General features: G+C 43.1%; 1 protein-coding gene across 1 annotated transcript; it reads left to right on the top strand.

The window, feature by feature from the left end:
* The first annotated feature begins 703 nt into the window (after positions 1-703).
* pkib (protein kinase (cAMP-dependent, catalytic) inhibitor beta) lies at positions 704-19815 on the top strand. The gene is made up of 3 exons (XM_076011627.1): positions 704-963; positions 18520-18671; positions 19347-19815. Exons 2-3 carry the CDS (start codon positions 18530-18532, stop codon positions 19427-19429), a joined length of 225 nt encoding a protein of 74 aa, XP_075867742.1. The 5' UTR covers positions 704-963; positions 18520-18529; the 3' UTR covers positions 19430-19815.

Genomic DNA, 19815 nt, shown 5'->3' with positions numbered 1-19815 from the left:
ATGAAGACTTAAATAATAAAGAACATTTTTGATTATTTTCAATTAATTGTAATATTTTAACCAATCTGTAATGTGGGTTGGGCTCCATCTGTTTGTGTCTGACCTTTAAAAACCAAATGAGGGTCCTCACCTCTATTTGCCTGACACGTGCTTTTAGAGTAGACAGATGCGCTGTATAAATAACCCATTTATATCAGGGCTGAGGAACAGAAACTGAACGCTTCGATTTCTCCAAGTGGCAGGTGGAAGGGCCAGTCCATTCCTCCGAATATGTTTTTAACGCTCAACAAACCCACAATACAGACAATGGTACAAACCTGTTAGCGGCGGCGGCAGCAGCAGCAACAGACAACAGACTGCAGCTTAAACCGTCGGAAATGATACCACCGTACATTCAAAATAAAACTCCACACATCGTTGCAACTGCCTTAACACTTGATAAATCAATATTATTCAATTCATCAGAATACAAAAATTATCAGTTTTTTCATTAGTGGAGCAAACATCATAGTATTAATCAAATAATCATCAGAAATAATGATCAATCATTTTTGCCCCCCTTTTTCCCCCCCTGAGACAGATTCGCCTTTTTGGGCCAAGGCTTTTATTTTGAAGACCAAATCTCCCCCTTTTCCCGTCACCCTCGCACTCCGTCTACGCAGCTTGCCGCGCCTCCCTCCCCGCCTGCCTGTGCCGCCGCTGCTGATGGGATTGAGCGCGCAGTGAGGCGCTCGCTCGCTCGGCTGTCCGCGCGCCTTCGCTTGCAGAGCAGTAATGCAGCGGCCCTGGCGGAGCGAGTCGTACGATGAGGCGGTGTGACGACGCCGCCGCCGAGTGGGACCTCCTGACGAGCCGCCCTTTCTCCTCTTCGACCCTGCTGAAGATGGTGGCACCGTTTGGTTGAAGAAGCCCAGCCCTGGGAACTCTTTGCTTCTTTTCCCTCGGCGGAGCGCACTGAAACTGGTAGGTGAGCTATGCTCGTTGCGCACCTGCTCGCATCCAGTCGTCACCTGTTCTGCTCCACAGGTAGGAGCTCCGGCGCAGCGGCGCCTCGCAGGGCTACGAGGCAGAGGAGCGATGTTTTCCAAATAATTTGGCTGAGGCGAGGCATCGGGAGCTGTGATCAACACCTCATACTCGTATGCAAAACAAAAATCAAGAGCACGAGCCGAGGCAACATGAGAACAGCAGCTGTCATGTTCAGGCTGCAGGTCAAATTTTCCAGAAGCAGCACGGAGTGAGATGTTGTAATACGGGCCGTAGGCAGGAAGCCTACCTGTCAGCACCATATGGGCTTCCAGCGGCGTGCGCATCAGCTGCAGGGAGAGAAATACCACCGGCACCCCGCAGAGATCTACGTGGCACCTCGATGATCCGCTTTGGTTTTGTTGGAAAGGAGCTCGAACCGTGACCTTCGGACGATGAGCGGGAGAAATAGCTAGACGCGGCTCTTATCGGGAGCCTAAAATGGTATTATTTATCATTTAGCAGCTGCGAGACCTCTGAGTATTCTGCAGCCACAGAGAGCAAATGGACAACATTCTCTGTCAGTATTCAGCTTAAAAATAGACCTTGTCAAAAATAGACAAAGTACGGTGCCGTGCCAAAAAAAAAAAAAACAACCTCCCCTATAGAGTATTTCCCATAAAGACAAGCCCTCAGATGTGAAGAAACAAACTCAATCTGTAGATGTAGCCCCTCGAAATGTCCTGCGGAGGGAGAGCGCGTTATCTCCCGCAGACCAGTGCCATCCCCACGTGTCCTACCTTCCTGCCTTAAAGAAGCCTCGGCCTTGAAGCCTCGGGAAGAGTTAGAACCCAAAAGTGTTCCGTAAGGAGGCGCAGCGGTCACAGAAATCATGTGCCCGCAACATTAATCGGCTGATGTCAAGCCGAGCAGGCAAAGTCAAATTCAAAGGATCCCCGGTGACAGCCAATTGGAAGACAGGAAGTGACAGATTTAATGTGCGTCAAGGTGCTTGCTGATCAACGCTCCTCCATTCGCCCACTCGGCCCTGGCCTGGAAACCTTGAACTGCAGTTCATCTTGCCAAGTGTCGGCTGTTTGGTTTAGGTGTTTTACTGTCGTGGTTAAAAGAAAGAGGAAGCAACTGCTTCTTCTTGCCTTTAAAAGCTCCCGAGAACGATGAAAAACAGGAAGCGACTGTGAACCAAGTCGCTGCCTGCAGTTCCGTCAGGAGTGAATGGAATTGTTGGGCATCAAGAACAAGGACAAAGAACGACACTGAAGGCCTTTCTTTGTTTATGCTTTACTTCCAAGTGGCCTTGGCAAGAGTGGGCTAAACATCGCAGCCGCGCACGACTTATCTCGACTCTTGCACCGATGGAAGACTCAAGCTGCAGCGGCCGTGTTCAACCGGCAGTGACACACTTTCAACACAACACTTTCTATGGCTTCTTAACCCGGATGCCTGTGCGACTTCAATTGCAGCCAAAGGCTTTTCTTGATAGCGCAGAAATTTTCGCCTGACCTCCGACTGGCATCGGTATGTCACCAAGGCTCGCTGACACATGCATAATGTTGGACCCTTACACCAATAGAAGGACCTAAGCTGTGATTTAAGCTTAGACTTAAGCTACCTGATGCAGCTGGCAAAAATCAAATCCGACTGGCTCGCTTTGAATGTGTTCGATCAACATCAGTCAACCGCCACTTGTTTTGCGTGGCATTTTTACAACACAACTGAGAGAGAGCAAAAGTTCCATCCAGTAAAATCAAGACAAGAAATGAAGAGATAATGTAAAAGATAATCAGGTAAGCTGGATCAGTGATAGTCTGCGGGCTGTTGGCAAACTTTGGGCACAACATCAGAAAAAGCCTGGTGATTGGGAAAAAAAAGGTTAGTCCATTAATCTTTCCATTTATTTAAAGGATCTCCTTTTTTCAAATGCTCTAGATGGGTTTTTCAGTGGACAAATACAAAGGATTTCAGTTCCATCTGGCTTACCAAGTTAAGGGTTTTGGGGTCAAGTTAAAAGCTTTAGCGAGTGTGGAGCATAAAATGTACCGCAAAAGACATGCTGACAAAAAAAACAACACACTGAATTCATCTGCTTCCTCTTGCCCTTGGATTTTAACATCACTGCTATGGCATTCATCAATTGATGTCAAGTGAATGGACCATGTCAAACATGAGGGATTGCTTCAAGGACCACAGGGAGACAGTTACAAATTCGACATGGTGCGAGATGCTTTCTGATCGTCGTTGCTTTTCCCTGCTTGGCCTCAGTCTGAAGATTTTGGCATTCAAGAATTCACTGTTTTGTTTAGCTGATTAAGAAACGGTTCAGCCAGCGATATTTTCTATTTTGTTAGGAGAATCGGGATACAGAAGCGGGTCAGAGAACAGATCTGTTCACTCTCATGTCAGATATGGTGCTCTTGGTCAGCGGTGAGTGTGCAAGATCTGAGTAGTCACGCGGAAGTTTTTGGGTGTCCCGGAATGTGCCTTGTCATAAGTCATTTGTGTGATGTCACAAACCCCGAATTACAGTGTTTTTACACCCCTCCCCCTTTCCCAATATTATTTTAGCTCTTTCAATTTCCCTCCATGTTAAGTGCTCCCCCGCGAGGTCGCCCTTAAAGATGAATCTCATTTTCTTGGCCCTGAATCAGTGGCCGGCTGCTGCGGTGTTTCTGCTGTGTCACCTGCCGTCAATCACACTGTGTGGGTAGCAAACCATGTCACTTTGGTTTTTTTTCCCTTCTTACTGCATTCTTACCAGTGCTGAAATTTGCGCCTTGGATTGCTCCGATTAACACATAACCGGTTCAGGTCTGCTGCTTATTGCTACACATGCTAACTGCTGACAGAACACAACACTGGGATTTACAGTGCAACCTGACCTGAGTATCAGTCACAAACTACAGATACATTTCTTAATAAATTATAATCGTTGATGGTTCATTTTGTGGTGCCAAACACATAGACATGCTAATTATTTCCGTCTAAACTCAGCCACTACACAGAATACATAAAGAACTGCACCTCACTTAAATTCTTAGCTAGATGCTTTCGCCATGATCAAATTAATTGAATTAAAAAAAGACAACTCATCAAAATGTAATTGTCACCCCTTTGCTGATCCATGAAAACCATTCTTGAGTTTCACAGAGGTAAAGAATTCCACCCAGTCTGTTGAGGTCAGATACTCTATTTTGAACTGATAGTATTAGCACTATGTTTCCAGCCAAAATGTCCACCGTAACCTGTTGCCAGCAGAGCTGTTCATGTGGACCTTGTGATTAACAGAAAGTAGCGGTAGCGCTCACTTTTTGCATGTGTGAGAACCACATGAACAAAACCACTTTGCAAGAAGCACAGCATTAATGTTGTTGATTTGAGACAAACTGGACTTACTTGGGCAAAATAGGCGTTCTCTGGGTAGATATATTGATGAGACTATGACCACTGTCAATATTGTGAATCAAGATGGTGTTGAGCAGTAGATGGGACAAATCTTTAGGTTTGAGTGAACATACCCCTTTTTATTCTACATATAAATGAGGCTAGAAGAGTAGCTGGAAGTTAGTATTTTTGAAGAAGAAATCAAACCAAGAAACCAAACCAAAAAATGTCCGTCCCGATGCATTTTTTAAAACTGAACAAAAATATTGTTAGATTTTCATTGTGTTTGTTAGGAGAAATTTACATTTTATTGCATTCAGTGCTCAGAAAGGGAAGCAAATATAGAAATATTTGTTTAAAGCAGCAGACAGTTCTTGTGGTATTTATGTTGAGTATCCACACACACATAACAGGCAACACTTCTCTGCGCATATGTGCACTCTGTCACCACTGGCTGAATCATCAGACTTCCTGTCATCTACTCTCCTTCCGCATTCCTGCACTTTCTTGGAAACCAGACCTTGTGTCTCCGCGACTTATGCTGTGATAGACAGATGACGTCATTGCACCGCGTGCCTATCGCTCACCCTGCCTTGTTGTAAAGCCTTATCAGTGCCCACTGGGCCGGCGGCCATGGCAGTCTCGTCTTAATATATACTGTATGTTTTTTTTGTTGTTGTAAGGAACAAAAGGTTTTGAAACGCTAGCAGCAAAGAGGAGAGTGCTTTACCTGTGAAATCTGTCGACGCCACTCGATAGTTTGTGAGTAGAGTTTGAGCAATCTGTATGTCTGTTTGATACACATTAAATGATCGTAATGCGGACAAAAAAAAGGAAAATGGGTTGATTTACCTCCACCTTAACTTGCTTGCTTGTCAATATTCTCAAATTTAAAAATTTTTCACACCTCAACACAAAGAAAACAAGCAATTCTAATGTGCCAATGGGCATTATCTCTAATTTCTAAGGTTCTCTTTTTGCTGTCGCTGGTTACGTAACTTTGTGGCATCGGTCAAAGATTGCATTGTTTTCCAGCTGTTAAACAGGTCTAATGCAAAATTAGGGAAGGGGCTCGTTCAAAACTGTGAAAAATTAAAAAATATGCCGGAAAAAGAAAAGGTGGAAAATGACATCAGTATTGTACTAAAAATTGTCAATTCACTCAAGAATGAAGAATGACCATACTTCATCTGTCCTCACCAGGACCATAAAGTTACTGACCCCCATTCAACAAATGATTTTACACAAAAATATACATATCACAGCGGCAGTATACACTCACCGACCGGGCACTTTATTAGGTACACATTGCTTTTACATGGTACCTAAGAAAGTAGCCTGTGTGTATGTGTTTTAAGGTTGACGTCTACACACTGGATAGTTTCTCTCAACAGAAATGGTGGTGAATGAAAGAAAATGAAGAATGGCAGTTTGCAAAATATTTATACTATTACTATATTTTACTAATATTGTGTTGATAAGCAATGGGACATTGTACCTAAAGTGGCCGGTTAGTGTAAGTGCATTAACATGCTGCAGTGATGGCAGATTTATCAGGAGAAATCTTGATCAAGATCCACGATTGACACGAATGGCTTTTCTCTGTGTTGGTCCTCATGACAAAAAGAAGCGTCAAACTGTTGCTACCTGGTCCAACTGACAAAATGATCAGCTTGGATATAACAAATAGGACATCCATTCAATGACCTTTTAAGCTTTTCCTTATCTTCCCAAAGACTTTCAATGATCTTTGAGGGGAATCAAAGTCTGGCATGCCAGCTAAATGATTTGGAGATTTTTCTTTTTCTTTGCAAAGTCCCTAAAACGTTTTGACTGTCTGTCCTCAGAAGCACTAAAAAGCTGCGTTAAAGCAAGCAAAAAACGCTTGGTGTCAGCCCTCAAAGTTAAAACGAGTTCTGAAAACACTATTGCAGGTGCGCACCTGCTGCAAGCTCGCGGGGAGCCTTTTGAAGACCGCCACGATGCGTTCGGAGGACAGAGCAAAAAGCTGCGCTCACGCCCTACGATGTCTCTCTGTGCAACAAGATTAAATGCCACCCCGGCGCCGCTCGTCACTGACAGTTTTAGCGGCAAACTCAATTCCCATTGATCGTGAGCCTCGCCACTTTGAAGGTTAAAACAGTAATTTCCTAGTCTAAATTCTAGTCATTTATTATTCCTCGGTATTGACCAGTGACCTATGAGCGTTTGGTCGGAGCCGGCGCATCTGCGACACTCGCTGCCCTTTCATATGACCTATGGGCTCTCTGCCATGTGGCTACTTTCATCTTTTCAGATATTAAAGGCGCGTTTTCCTTTCCTTCACTTTTGTTGGACGTGTCAGATGCCGGGAAATGTGGGTGCCGGCGAGGGAAGTCAGACTCAGTCAGACTGTTATGACCTCAACCTCGGCGTGCCCATTATCCTGGCAGCACGGCCTGGTGAGAGGCAGGCGGGCGGGTGGGCGGGAGGCCGCATAACTCAATAGACTTCCCCCGGCATGCCTCGGCCCAGTTCTGTGGGAAAGAGCTGTGCTCCCTCAATGTCATTCCTCCTGCTGCCATTCTCTCCTCGCTGATTAGACTGAAAGGGAACAGTAGGTGAGACGGGATGGTCCCTCAGTGAGGACAAAGGGCGTAATTGTAATTCCTGACGCATCTTTCGTTGCACGGATCCACGACTTTTCAACACAACAGGCCACACAATGGAATTAGCTGCCCCATTTTTTATTTTGCTTTTTGTTTTTTTCTTTCCCATAATCAGGAATTCCGTCTGCCCCAGACACGAGCTCGGCACACATTGGAAAACTGTTTGTCAAGAGTGGCAGTGACAGGGCGAGAAGGTGTAATTAAACATTTCCCGAGACTGAAACGGGAGCAGGCAAAACCAACGGTATTTTCCAGAGGGCCTCCTAGACCGGATCTGATACAGCCCCAGCTCAACTAATAAGGAAGTGGGCTTCTCCATACTTATCCAATCACCCGTGCTACATATTGGATGTCAAAAGTAGGAAATTAGGCAAGATGGTGATTGTAACCAGGCCAGCAGGGGAGACAGGAGGGGAATCTTTGTGTTCGGGCACAGTACTAAACAACCACGGCTATTGTGAGACGAGCCATAGATGTTCCAAGCGACATTATGAGCCTCTTTTTGTATACTCCATTGGCCCTTCTAGTATGAAAAGCTTTGCTTCAATCAACTGGACTACATTATCTCAACTCTTGTATTTCAGTGAAGTAAATCCAAAAACAAATCTTAAACTCTTAAATTCAGCTATGCCTGCTTTTCTCGCTTGAATTCTCCCCAGAAAGGTCAACAAATGTAACCTCACATCTGAAGTGAATGGTCAACATAACTTGAGGTAACATTATAAATAACAAGATTGTTGTAAGTTTGACTAAAACGCAAAAGCTCTGTGCATGTCATGCTATAGTCCTAACTAATTTTGATTTTTAAAAGCTTAAATGAAAACCAGATGAAGAAGAAGCTGGTTCCAAAACAAGGCAAAGGAAACAAAGTGGACAGTGAGACCAACTCAGTGGCCTCACTCACTCTGACTTATCGTTTCTGTTGTGTCAGTCAGTGTACCATGCCTTTGGTGCTCCATAGCTCACTGTTTTGATTGTTTGGTCATTGATGTAAGAGGTCAACCGGATCACGGTTTATTACAAACAAGCTGTAATGAGGCATTTCGCCCCTCCCTCCATCCCAGTTTACATACTTGTACACTTGGATGATGAGAGAACAATTACACAGCTGAGTTTATCCATGATTTTATCTCCACTTAAATGCACATGTAAACAGACTAAGCAATAATAACTTGGATAAAAGGTTGTCTGAGGACAAGTCAATTCAGAAAACATTCTTATACATACATACTTTTTCTAGGTTTTAGTCTGTCACAGCATTTTAGGCAAAATGCACAAAAATTGTTTTTTATGGGCCTTTCAAATTGAAGAGCTCGTTCTGAACAAGATACACAACAGCAACTCCGCCTTGTCGTCTCTGAACAAATAGAAAACACTCTGTTGTGTTCTTCCTCGCCATGGCTTGCTTTCTTTTGCTGCTTCTGTCGCTCTGTGCATGGCCAGGGCGTGTGTCTCTGGTTTATGTCTTGTCTCCAGTTTACTGAATTCCCCACTGTTCAAGTCCCTGTGTATTATGATTGAGTGTGGTATTGATTGTTAAAAACAACAGAAGAGTTTTATGTGGGGTGGCACTGTTTTGATTGTGTAGAATTTGTGTGTTTGTCCACGCACCATTTGCCAGGGGAGTTGTCAGAGAGGGACCAGAAGCCCCTTCAGGGTGGCTGCCGACATGCGAGAGAGAACAGCACGTGTAGGCTGAGCCATTCGCGCCGCGTCTCTGTTGATGATGGTCTAGTTTGGAGGCCGCCCGAGGTGAAGGACGGCCTCGGTTACACTCTTTGGAACAGCGGGCATCGTGCTGAAATATTGATGTGATGGGGACAAACATGTCGCGCACTCATCGTGCATGTGTGACACGTTGAGTGAATTTATTGTCCTGGCCTTGCCACTGCTATGGAGGTGTAGCTAACGTGATATGTAGGCAATGTTTTGGTCACAAAGCTTCTCTGATGTGATGATTTTATTTGAGGTCTTATATACCACCACATATAGGAATATTTGCTGTTTTAAGTTGAATTAAAAAAATTAATCCAAAAATCAATTAATTCATCTTGAAGGTAATGACATCCGCATTAAGTAATTGGATACTTGTAGCGCATGCTTGGATCTTATTTGGAGACTCAACCAAATAAGTCTTTGGTTTCATGCAAGCAACATTATCCAAGGAACATCATTATAGAAATAAAACAAAAGGATTAGATTTGAGTGTAGTACACCGAGACATCATCTGCATCCAAGCATCACCTTGGAAGCAGAGGGTGACCGGACCAGCCAGTGTTGTATGGGGCAAATTAGTCAGCAGAACTTTTAGGAGTTTAGTTCTGATGAGGAATTTTGTTCTGCAGATTCTGTGATGGTGGCAGTTTTATCTGATCTGCACAACAAAGAAAAGAGTGGCAATTAAGACCTGTCGTAAACGCACATTTATTTTTGCTCTACTCCTTAACCCTGGCTTTTGAAAAAAGTTAAGGGACACACACTGGAATAACTGCAGCAGGGTTCCAGTATGTGCTGATGTGTAGATTGGGACAAGTCAATACATTTGGTTCACACTCTTGTCTGAAAGGGGACATCCTGGCCTTTGCAGCGATGTGTTTGGTTGACTACAATACCAGGAACTTCCTCTTTCTTTTATTTATTTATTTATTTTTGGAATGGACTGCATGTCAGCTTGCTCATTTTACTGTTGTGTCTCAGGAGCATCTAAATGGTCACGCTGTTGCTAACCGACTGCTTCTATGGTGAAGGCAGTTTAACTGCTCTGTATTAAATGAGACAAACAATGTTCATTAAAACTGATATTTAGCGTACGCACTCATACAATCACAAAAGTGCCATCTCAATATGAGTTATCTAATCTGTCCCAATGATGAACATAATTTGCGAAATTAGTCCTGAATCAGGTCCAAGCTGTTGCTTTCTGGCGGGTGTGAGAGGTACTTCAGTCGGGATTCCACACTTCATCTTGATTTTTCAGTGTTTGAATGATGGGATGCCCAATGCATAGCCCTTTTTTTTTCCAAGCTTATTGGAGGACATCATCCATACAGTCATGATTAATGATCATTTGAGCTCAATCAGGACATAAATTCTGGTCATGGTTGTTTCTTATGGTGCCGGGCGGCATGCTCTGTTCTTCCAGCTTGTTCTCGAGCACTTTGACTGCACTGTGTCTCCGTCAAGTGTGCTAATTGCTGTAAATAGCCAACCACTCTGTTGTTGCGCTTTACTCACACGAACATCCAGTCGGTCTGTCCCATATTTGGCAACGTGAAGGGCACTTTCCCAACCTCGTTTCGTACAAGGGCTCGTTGTTGTTGTCGTCATTATCAAACAGTTCGTTACACGGGGCAGGTTGTTGAACGTTTCAAATTTGTGCTACGCGATTTTACATTGTATAATATGAAGCTGGCTGCAAGGTGCTGTGGGAGGAAAGCGCAGGTAAATTGTAACTCTGTAAAGAAAGCTCTACCCCTGTTTCCATTTACCTAGGGGAAGTTACCACCAACATTGACACATGTGCGTCCTCACCATGGAGTTACTCTGCATACATTTTAATCTTAAATATCAGTTCTCTCAGGCTGAAGAGAGATTCACTCGGCCTTAATATGGGCTGACAGCGGCAAAAAAGTTCAACAGCTATTGATTTACTTTACCCGACACTCCAAGGGAGAAGTTGGAAAGTTTGATGCCCACAGGCAGCGATGACTTCCTGTGGCGCTCCGCGGTGCATCTCAGGGTGCGAAGTCTCATGCTGAACTGTGTCTGGCCGGCGTGGCACTGAGTGGGCGAGCTACACTAACCTCGAGAGAAAAGGAAAAAGCTTGTGAGCGTCGGCTGATTGGTTTGTTGGAATGTAAAAGTTCTTTGCACAAAACAGAGGTCAGAGTCGCTCGTGTTAATCTGGACTCTATACGATATTGCAGAGTTTCCTCTTAATAATGAGAGTTTTGGTAGATTTGGCAATTTCTGTTCAAGATTTTTGTCAAAATTGGAACACAGTGTTCACCTGGGCAATTCATTTCATCCCCTACATGCACAAACCTGTGGCACCAAGACCTTGAAGATTCTCCCGCGTTCTAAATATACCCTAGCGCACGCAAATTATCCACAGCGTAAAAGCTTCTGTTGCCACGTGTTCGACTGGGAGTCCTGGTTTCCTTTATGAAACATGAAAGCAGGCGGCCTCGGTGAGAAAACGAGGCAGCGTGGATAAGCAAGATGTGCCTGTGATGCTTGCGAGATCTGAAAGGAGGCTGTGATCACGCTGTCTCATTAGATCTTCCTCTTCCGCTCCTCATACCGCTGCTCGCTGCTGCTCTGGAGAGGAAATACTGCCCGTTTCTCTTGCGTCTGCTCGTGTAAATAGAGTGACTGCGATACCCTTTCATCTTTCAGCTTGCGTCTCATCATTGTTCAGCGGAATTTCAGACCGAACGCTGATGAGCAAACACAATTTCACAAAACTTGGTCTAAATATTTGCTTGTTTGTTTTGTACTGAATGTATCGGACCTGTACCTTAAGATAAAATGCCAGCACTCATGAAAACATAGTGCTGCCGTCATATTTAATCAGGGGGAAAATTGTCAATGAGGTGGGAAAAAAAACACATCACTGCTGATTTGGTATAAAGATGGTCTGCTTCCTCCTTGGCTCCCCTCCTCCACTTTATATCCGCCTTTATAACAATGGTGCCGTTTCCATGGCAGCTAGAGCATGTTAAGCTTTAGGATAACAGTGAAAAAGTGGGGAGAAGGACAGGGAATAATCACTGGGTATGAAGGGCTAAAAATAGCCAAGGACTTAATCCCAGGCATTATTTATTCATCCAAAACTTCTCGTCTCTGCACCGGCTGTGTAAACATCGTTCCTTCTGCTCTTCCTCGCCTGATCCAAAGCCCAATGCTTTCACTGGCTTGTCTTGCTGCCACGTCTTAAGACAGAGGTGGGTACGATCGCGGGCACAGTCGCGACTCACGCAGGGGGTTCGGATTTGCTCTGTCGAGGCAGCCTGATGAGGGGAAGTGGAGTCTGGATTACGGCGAGCAATCTGTCGCTGCTTTTATGTCCTAAGAACGAGGGATGGAGTGGCTACAGAGTGAGACGCCACAACATGGGAGTGATACAAGCCCCGAACTGTGTCGCCAAAAAAGCACCCGCAGTGACAACCGGCCTCTTGCTTTGCCCTCGCTCAGGGGAGACAAACACGAGCGGTGGGTTTTGCTTTTGAGTTTTAATGAAGGCCAGTTTGAGGACTGTGGGTGCCTCCCTGCGTCTGTTGCACCGTCAGGCCGATGAGATGCAGAATGGAGGTCAGCCTCGGGGAGCGGCCAGAGCCAGGAGGCTTGGCCGTACATAGCAGGCCAATGTGCGGTACATCACACCCGACACTGTCTTGTGTTGTGGAGAGTAACCTGAAACGTTTCCCAAATCTGCCCAGATTGAAGTGTCCTTCCAGGACACACAGCACAGAGAGTCTCAGTTCATTCCCATTATCACAAATAAATGAAGCAATTTGTACCATTTATGGGAGGGTATATACAGAAATCAACCCATGACTCTCAGTGTCTGATAGGCACCGATAGAAAATAGGAGGACAGACCCAAAATTCACTTTATTGGTGACTTCAGGAAAAACAAAGTAGTTGCATCCGTGTATCTACTGTAAAGTCAAGCGGAGAAAGTCATGACATCTGTCTTCTGTGTGTGTCGTTAAGGGCCAGGCCATGAGTGTGTGACAGAAATATATTAGAAAATAGATTTAGATATGACAAATTTAACTATTCTGTGATGATACGGTATGGACAAAACATAAGACCATGTTAACAAAGTGCTGCCCATGTCAACAGAGGGACATTTAAAATGAAAGAATTAAGGGGGATTAAGATCCTACTTTCACATCCGTAGAGGCCTAATAAACGGTGCTTAAGATGATTAAAAGTAATGAGGGATTATTTTGTGTAATTGTAGTTTGTTTCAAATTAGCATGACCTGTTCTAAACGGGAGAGCTTCATTGTTCTAAAAGCTGATTTTTTTTTAATTTTTTTTTTTTGAAAAGTGGACCCTGACTGTTTCTCAAAGGTCTCCAGTCAAGTCCATGAAGGTGTCCTGTTTTTCACCCTGGGGGTGGTGATCAGCCCTAAAGGTTAGAGTATGAGGTTTTGACAGTTTCCAAGAGAAGAAGCACAGTGGCCCCCTATGTCTGCTGCATTTATTTTTGCTACATTGGAGATTGAACAAGTTTTAGGTACAACCACCTGTATACCCTGTATATCTGCAAAATCCATGCTTTCACTACAATGCCGAAAATTGGGGCAGTCGTTTTCGTGCTATGCTAGCCGGAAAAAAAATTCTGGAATGCAACATTTTCACTTGGGTTGCGGTGCAGTACTACTAGTGCGTAGATGTACGTGATAAGTATGTGATACAACTCATGCTTGCATTTATTCACATAACTTCACACCCTTCCGTCACAACACCCTTTGCCTGACTAGGTGATTCTAGCTAGCTCACTGAACTCCATATAATGCAGGGGCGTCGTAGAGACCAAAGATGTTTTCAAGAGGAGGCATTCTTGCACTCTTATTTTACAAGATGATGAATGCAATATGACAATGGAACAATTGTTTACAACGTAGGTGGAAAAATTCCTTGGCCATCCTTTGTAAACACCAGGGGGATGTTTACCACATTCTTGGTGACCACCTTGCCCGTGCAGTGAAATTATCAGCACATAACAGAAGCGGCAACGGACTGGTGCTGCACTCCATGTCACCGAGCTCTCAAGCAGCTCCTTCTATTTTGTTGTTGCCGATCTCTTCTCTACCCGTGGCCCTGAAAGCCGCCATTCACTTTGCAGACAGGCCTCCTTGCTCAGCGTCCTTGGACTTCCATTTAGAGGCGCACTCCTCTTAAATAAGCCAGCATGGCATCTCCTGAATAGAACCACTCCTAGTGGCACTGACAGCACCATATGGCGTGATGGAGACGACGCTCGCCGGTGTCGTGGACGCGATTGCCCTCGACACTTAGTGTGATGTGCTGCCTTAGAGACGGAGCATAACAGACCTGCTTTGTTATAAAAGTGAGAAACCAACAATGGAATTGTATTTTTCTACTCGCATTGGGTCAGTACTATCCTACGACTAGTAGTCAATGTTTTTGTCAGACCCTGTGTGTGGTTTATACTTAAACGAGAGCCACCATGCCATTCCAGGGTCCTTTTGATGGCGTTAAATATATTTTAATCGTGTCAATGACATCCGGTGGCGTTATCGATGTGACTTGTGCTGTGCGGAAATACATGTTTTGTTAAAAATGTCCAACTGCTTAATGAAAACAACAACATGCAGGCACTGCATTTCGATGGAGGGGCAAGATCTAGAACACCATTGTTGTTGTTCACTTGTGAAGGCCTGGGGCCAATTTCCACAATTGACCAGCTTTATTGAACATCTAAAACACATGTTTGTGGTTCAGCTAGGATAACCCTTACTCCCGCCAACTTTGTAAACAACTGTTGACTTCCGAATGTTTTCAGTCAAAAGGCTCTTTTTTTTTTTCTTTCTAACTCTGCCATGTTGCGTAACGCACCTGCGGCTTGTTCCCTTGTCGGACTGTGCCGCGCGGGCTTCACGCTATCTAGGTCAATTTTCTTGACAAGATAATCCCATCTCAACTGTTGTTGGATTAGCAGATAAAATAAACCTGTTTACGATCGGTCATTCCTCTTTCAGCAATTAATCTGAAGATTAATGAAAGTTACCAAACAGATGTCCCATTTAGAACGGATTATTTGTCACTGACACTAATAGATTTAGGTTCAGGTTAATTTAAAAACTTGGTGCAATGTGATCAAAATCAACCACATTGATAGTCAATTGCAGTCATTCCAGTGACATTTCAAGTAAAGAATTTAATACTTTGGAATGATATACATCAAGCTAATGTGAGAAAGCTGTTACATCAGAAGCACTGGGGAATTCCGACCAGTGCCAGTTAACAACATGCTATGATGTTGCACCTGCTGTGTATTTCAGCGACATGTAATAAAAGTTTTAGTTTATTGATTATAAGTTTAACAAGCCGGTCAGATGGGCCAAGCTGGGAATAGTAGAGGTGATCTGCGAGGTGTCCTTCCGGCCGCTTAGCACTGATTAGGCGCCTATTGTTAGCCTGTCAGTCGAGCGGTGGCCAGTGAGTGAGGACAAAGAGCAGCTTTGTCATGCCAGGAGCAGCTTTTCAGGACGGCCACAGGCAAGACGGGAATGAAGGGCCAAGTTTAGTAACGCCAGCGCAGTGACTAACGAGAATGAACCTTTATTTACGGGCTGAAAGCAGAGAGGCCATCCAGGCTAGTGAGGCGACATTGTTGTCTTTCATTGTTTTCCTTTACACAAGTCACACATCACTGATCTGAAATTCAAAGTATATATTTATATATGTATATATACATATATATATATATATATATATATATATATATATATATATATATATATATATATATACACATATATATATATATATACATATATACACATACATACATATATATACACACATACATACATACATATATACATATATATATACATACACACACACATATACATATATGTATGTATGTATGTATGTATGTATATATATACATATATACATACACATATATACATATATATATATACACACACACATATATGTATGTATGTATATACACATACATATATATATACATATATACACACACATACATATACATATATGTATGTATGTATGTATATACACATACACATATACATATATATATACATATATATATATATATATATATATATATATATATATATACACATACATACGTATATATACATACATACATACATACATACATACATATATATATATATATATATATATATATATATATATATATATATATACATATATACATATATATATATATATACATACATATATACATATATGTATATATATACATACATATATACATATACATATATATATATATATATATATTTGTCAAGGTGGCATCATGAAAAGAACTTCAGTCATATTTAGTCATAATTAGTTTGATTTGCAGGATTTATGTGCAGTTTAAAAAAAAAAACACTACGCTACGCTACAATACTACTACCACGTTTAGCATGCACGCTATGCTATGTTAAGGTGTTCAAATGGTGTTTAAAGATCAGAAAATCTAAGAGGGCTACTGGAGTGGAGAATGACAGACGGCACGCAACTTCTCGTTTGCAATAATGATATATATTAAAAGGAATAGATAAGGCAAAACAAAGACACCTAACCAAGAAACCATACATGGGGGAAAAACAACAACAAAACACATAGAACAATAATCTTACGAAACAGCAAGTCACAATTGCAGGCACAGGATATATGCGTACATTAGTTTACGTACAGTTCATTGCTCAAGCGAATAAATCCAAAATGTGTGTGTGTGTGTATGTGTGTGTGTGTGTGTGTGTGTGTGTGTGTGTGTGTGTGTGTGTGTGTGGTGCGAAGGACCATCGTTTGAAGTGTCCGGAAGTCAACGGGAAGCAGCTGCGCCCACAGCTTCCTACCTGCCCGATTGTAGCAGATAAGGTTTAGCTCCAGCGGCAACTCCGGCAGTTACCTGCTTAGTGCACGACGTCCAGCCACACTCCGCAGACACTGATTGCACTCATTTAAAACACCTGAATCAGGCGCGCTTCGTCACATGATCCCGACCGGCGGACGCACTGGCCGTGACGTCCGTAAATGACATGGTCACGTGATCACAACAATCGTACAACAACAATAATGATAATGATGATGATGATGATAATAATGATGATAAATATTCAACCTGGGTTACACACGGCATAACCACAACTGTCGCTGCTGCTGCTACTACCACCACCACTGCTGCTACTACTACTACTACTACTACTACTATGAATAATAATAATAATGATTAAATCATGTTGATTCATTCCATAATATATATTGAATTGAATTATTCTATGAGCAAGGTACATTTGAAGTACTTGGGAAGTGATTTGATGAACCTTCTGTCCATCACAAATTAGCTCAAATTGAGCCAGTTAGATCCACCCAAGGGCATGTTTTTTTATTCATCTGCTACCAAGCAGATTTTTTTTTTCAAGAACATTGTATGAATTTGTTTGTATCTTTTAGAGAGTAAAACCTTAACATAAGCACAATTTTGTTTTTGAAGGGTTTATTTATTTTTTATATATCTTTTTAATTTGACTTTCATATTTCGATTTGATTTATAGCATGGTCTACACTGAAAGTTAATGACATAATGAGTGAACCAGAGTGTTTGGGTGGAAATTTATCCATAGTCATAGAGTTGAATCACAGCATCTACAGTGCAGGGCTTTGATATATTGTAATAACTCAAGGTGAACTAACCTTAACCTGCGGTTAAACCCGGAAGTACTGAGCGCAAGTGTCTGTCAATATGAAAGTGTGCTAGTTTGCGGCAAAACCTTAATCTTCTTTGTCAGAAATTTGTTGAAAAAGTCATTTGCTCTCCACAGAGTGCCGCTGTCATCGCGTAGCAACGAAATGCAGCCACGAGAGACAGAAAGTGTCGAGAAGAGAAAGTGAGAAACTAAGAGAGCGGATTTGCCTCAGATGTTTACCTGCCACTGGTGCTTCGTCTTTTCTTTTTCTCCCCCCCCTGTCGCTATGGCAACAGTGGCCCTCTCCATGTGTGTGTCTGCAAACGTGCGCGTGGTGGGGGATGTAATACTGCTTGTCACCAGTGTAGCCCAGAGCTGGGTCCCTAGCTGCTGCTGGTTGCCATGAGAGCAGACAGACACATCCTCCGCTCCGTAAACTCGCTCGCCTCGGCTCTAGTCAGCCAAACATATTTGGAATATTATGTCTGAGGTGTCAACTTGCTGTGATCTGCCCTGCTCAAATTCTAACCTGATAGCCAGTTTTGGATATTAGGTTATAAATGGCTATTCCTATGGCCCTTAGCATGGCTGTTGTCTTGGTGAAGTTTTAAGGCGGTTCAAATGTGCAGTGTGTAATATCTAGCTTGATTTATGATTTTTATATTGGTGAAAGCTAAATATACTGTCCATAAATACTTTAATAAAAGTGGATAATCGCAGTACAGTAAAGGGAACTTGGTTTTCCTACCCTTAGAACAGTTCTCATGTATCTTTAAGAATATACATAGAGCAGAGGTCTCGCTGCCAGTTAGCTTCCATCTTGCACCTCCATATTTTTAAGGAAGCCGGTGTGAACAATCCAGAGGGATTTCAACCGACAAACTAGAGAGCGGACACAAGCACATGATCTCGATGCCAACATGATCCGAAAGTTACACTGAAGTCTCAACTCAGTAATAATAATAATTAAAAATAATTTAACAAAACATAATTCTACCTTAAGAACTGCTTTGCTGTTGATCAACCCTGGTTTAAAAGCCTGCTTTTGTTTCTCTTTTATTTCACGCAGGGGTCCAGAGATGACGGAAGTCGAACCTGTTTTGGACTTTGCCTCCTCGGGTCGTTCTGGGAGAAGGAACGCCCTGCCTGACATCCTTGGCTCTCCTGCTGGTGTGAACCCCGGTGACCTGCCCTTGAAGCTGGCTGAGCTGTCCCTCAAAGGTACCGCAAGCTTTCACCTTGTCTGACGTAGCCTTTCGGTAACAGTTACCTCAACTCTTATCAAAGTCGGCCAGAAAATGTCTCTTGTCTGTCTTATCTGTTTCACTGACTTGAAGAAGGACATGCAAAAATGCGGACTAGAAATGCTGCCTGGCAAGGTTACTTGCTTCAAAAGAGTCTTTTACTGTGTCCGAGATGGCATGACACAAATATTTTTCTAATGTTTATTTTTTTTATTTCTTCAAAACGTCAAATTGGAGGAACACACTCAAACAATCAATTTCAACTGGATGGTCAGCCATTTTAGTTAGCTGCAGTTACTTAAAAGGGACATAGCTATAGCTGCGTGGATAGCTAGTTAGCTGTCTAGCTTACTACAATGTTCAGGTCTTTGTGTTTGACGAGCTAGCTAAACAAACAGATATTGATTAGGTTGCCAAATCACAAGTTATTTATTATAACTCTCCAGACATAAACAAGCCGTTCATTAGCAATTTACTTTTCGTAATAAACACTGGTGCTGTTGTTTGCAGCCCAAAACTGAATAGACATTGTTGTTATGCGCTAACTAGCCTGGAAAATGACTAGCTCTCAAGCCCATGGGGAAATAAAAATATAAGAATTTTTATTGCACTTTCATTCTTGTCAATCATGTTTTTGTTTTCTGTGCCACAGATGGCCCAGGAGGGGCCCAGTCCCCGTCGGCTGGGGAGCCTCCGGCGCTGCCCGAAGGCTCGGAGGGCAAAGAAGGATCGTAGGGCCTCACGTCTGCTAATCTCCAAAGAGACGCGCCATGATAACCTGAGAGGGTGAAGGATGGGGCAGGAGGCGTGGAGGGGAGACCTTTGGGAGAGGCGCTGATTAACCGCTCAGTGTGTTTGCCAGAGCGGGTTGAGCCGCGACGGAGAGCGACTCCCCCCCGGAGGACTGGGGGGCCAAGAGCTTTGCGACTCTTTGGAGCACAGCAGCAGAAATCTGAAAGAGTCACACGCAACTTAGTAATGAACCGATTAGAGAGAGAGGGTGCGTGTGTGTGCGCAAAGCCAACTTTGTGGACACCGAGAATCAAAGAGACACTGGCAGATTGTATCCCCCACTTTACTATTTTTGTATGATTTATTTCAAACTAAAGACACAAACCCGA

The sequence above is a fragment of the Nelusetta ayraudi genome, unplaced genomic scaffold, assembly GCF_046127955.1.
Source record: "Nelusetta ayraudi isolate G7.1 ecotype Tasmania unplaced genomic scaffold, CSIRO-AGI_Nayr_v1 ptg000135l, whole genome shotgun sequence".
Classification (NCBI taxonomy): Eukaryota; Metazoa; Chordata; class Actinopteri; order Tetraodontiformes; family Monacanthidae; genus Nelusetta; species Nelusetta ayraudi.
Note: the sequence above shows the minus strand (reverse complement) of the source record. Positions and strands in the feature narration are given on the sequence as shown.

What these genes read in the sequence shown, in the direction of transcription:
- pkib (XM_076011627.1), top strand. Translation starts at nt 18,530, where the DNA reads ATGACGGAAGTCGAACCTGTTTTGGACTTTGCCTCCTCGGGTCGTTCT. An exon ending in GGCTGAGCTGTCCCTCAAAG is followed by an intron (nt 18,672 to 19,346) that starts GTACCGCAAGCT and finishes TCTGTGCCACAG; the next exon opens with ATGGCCCAGGAGGGGCCCAG.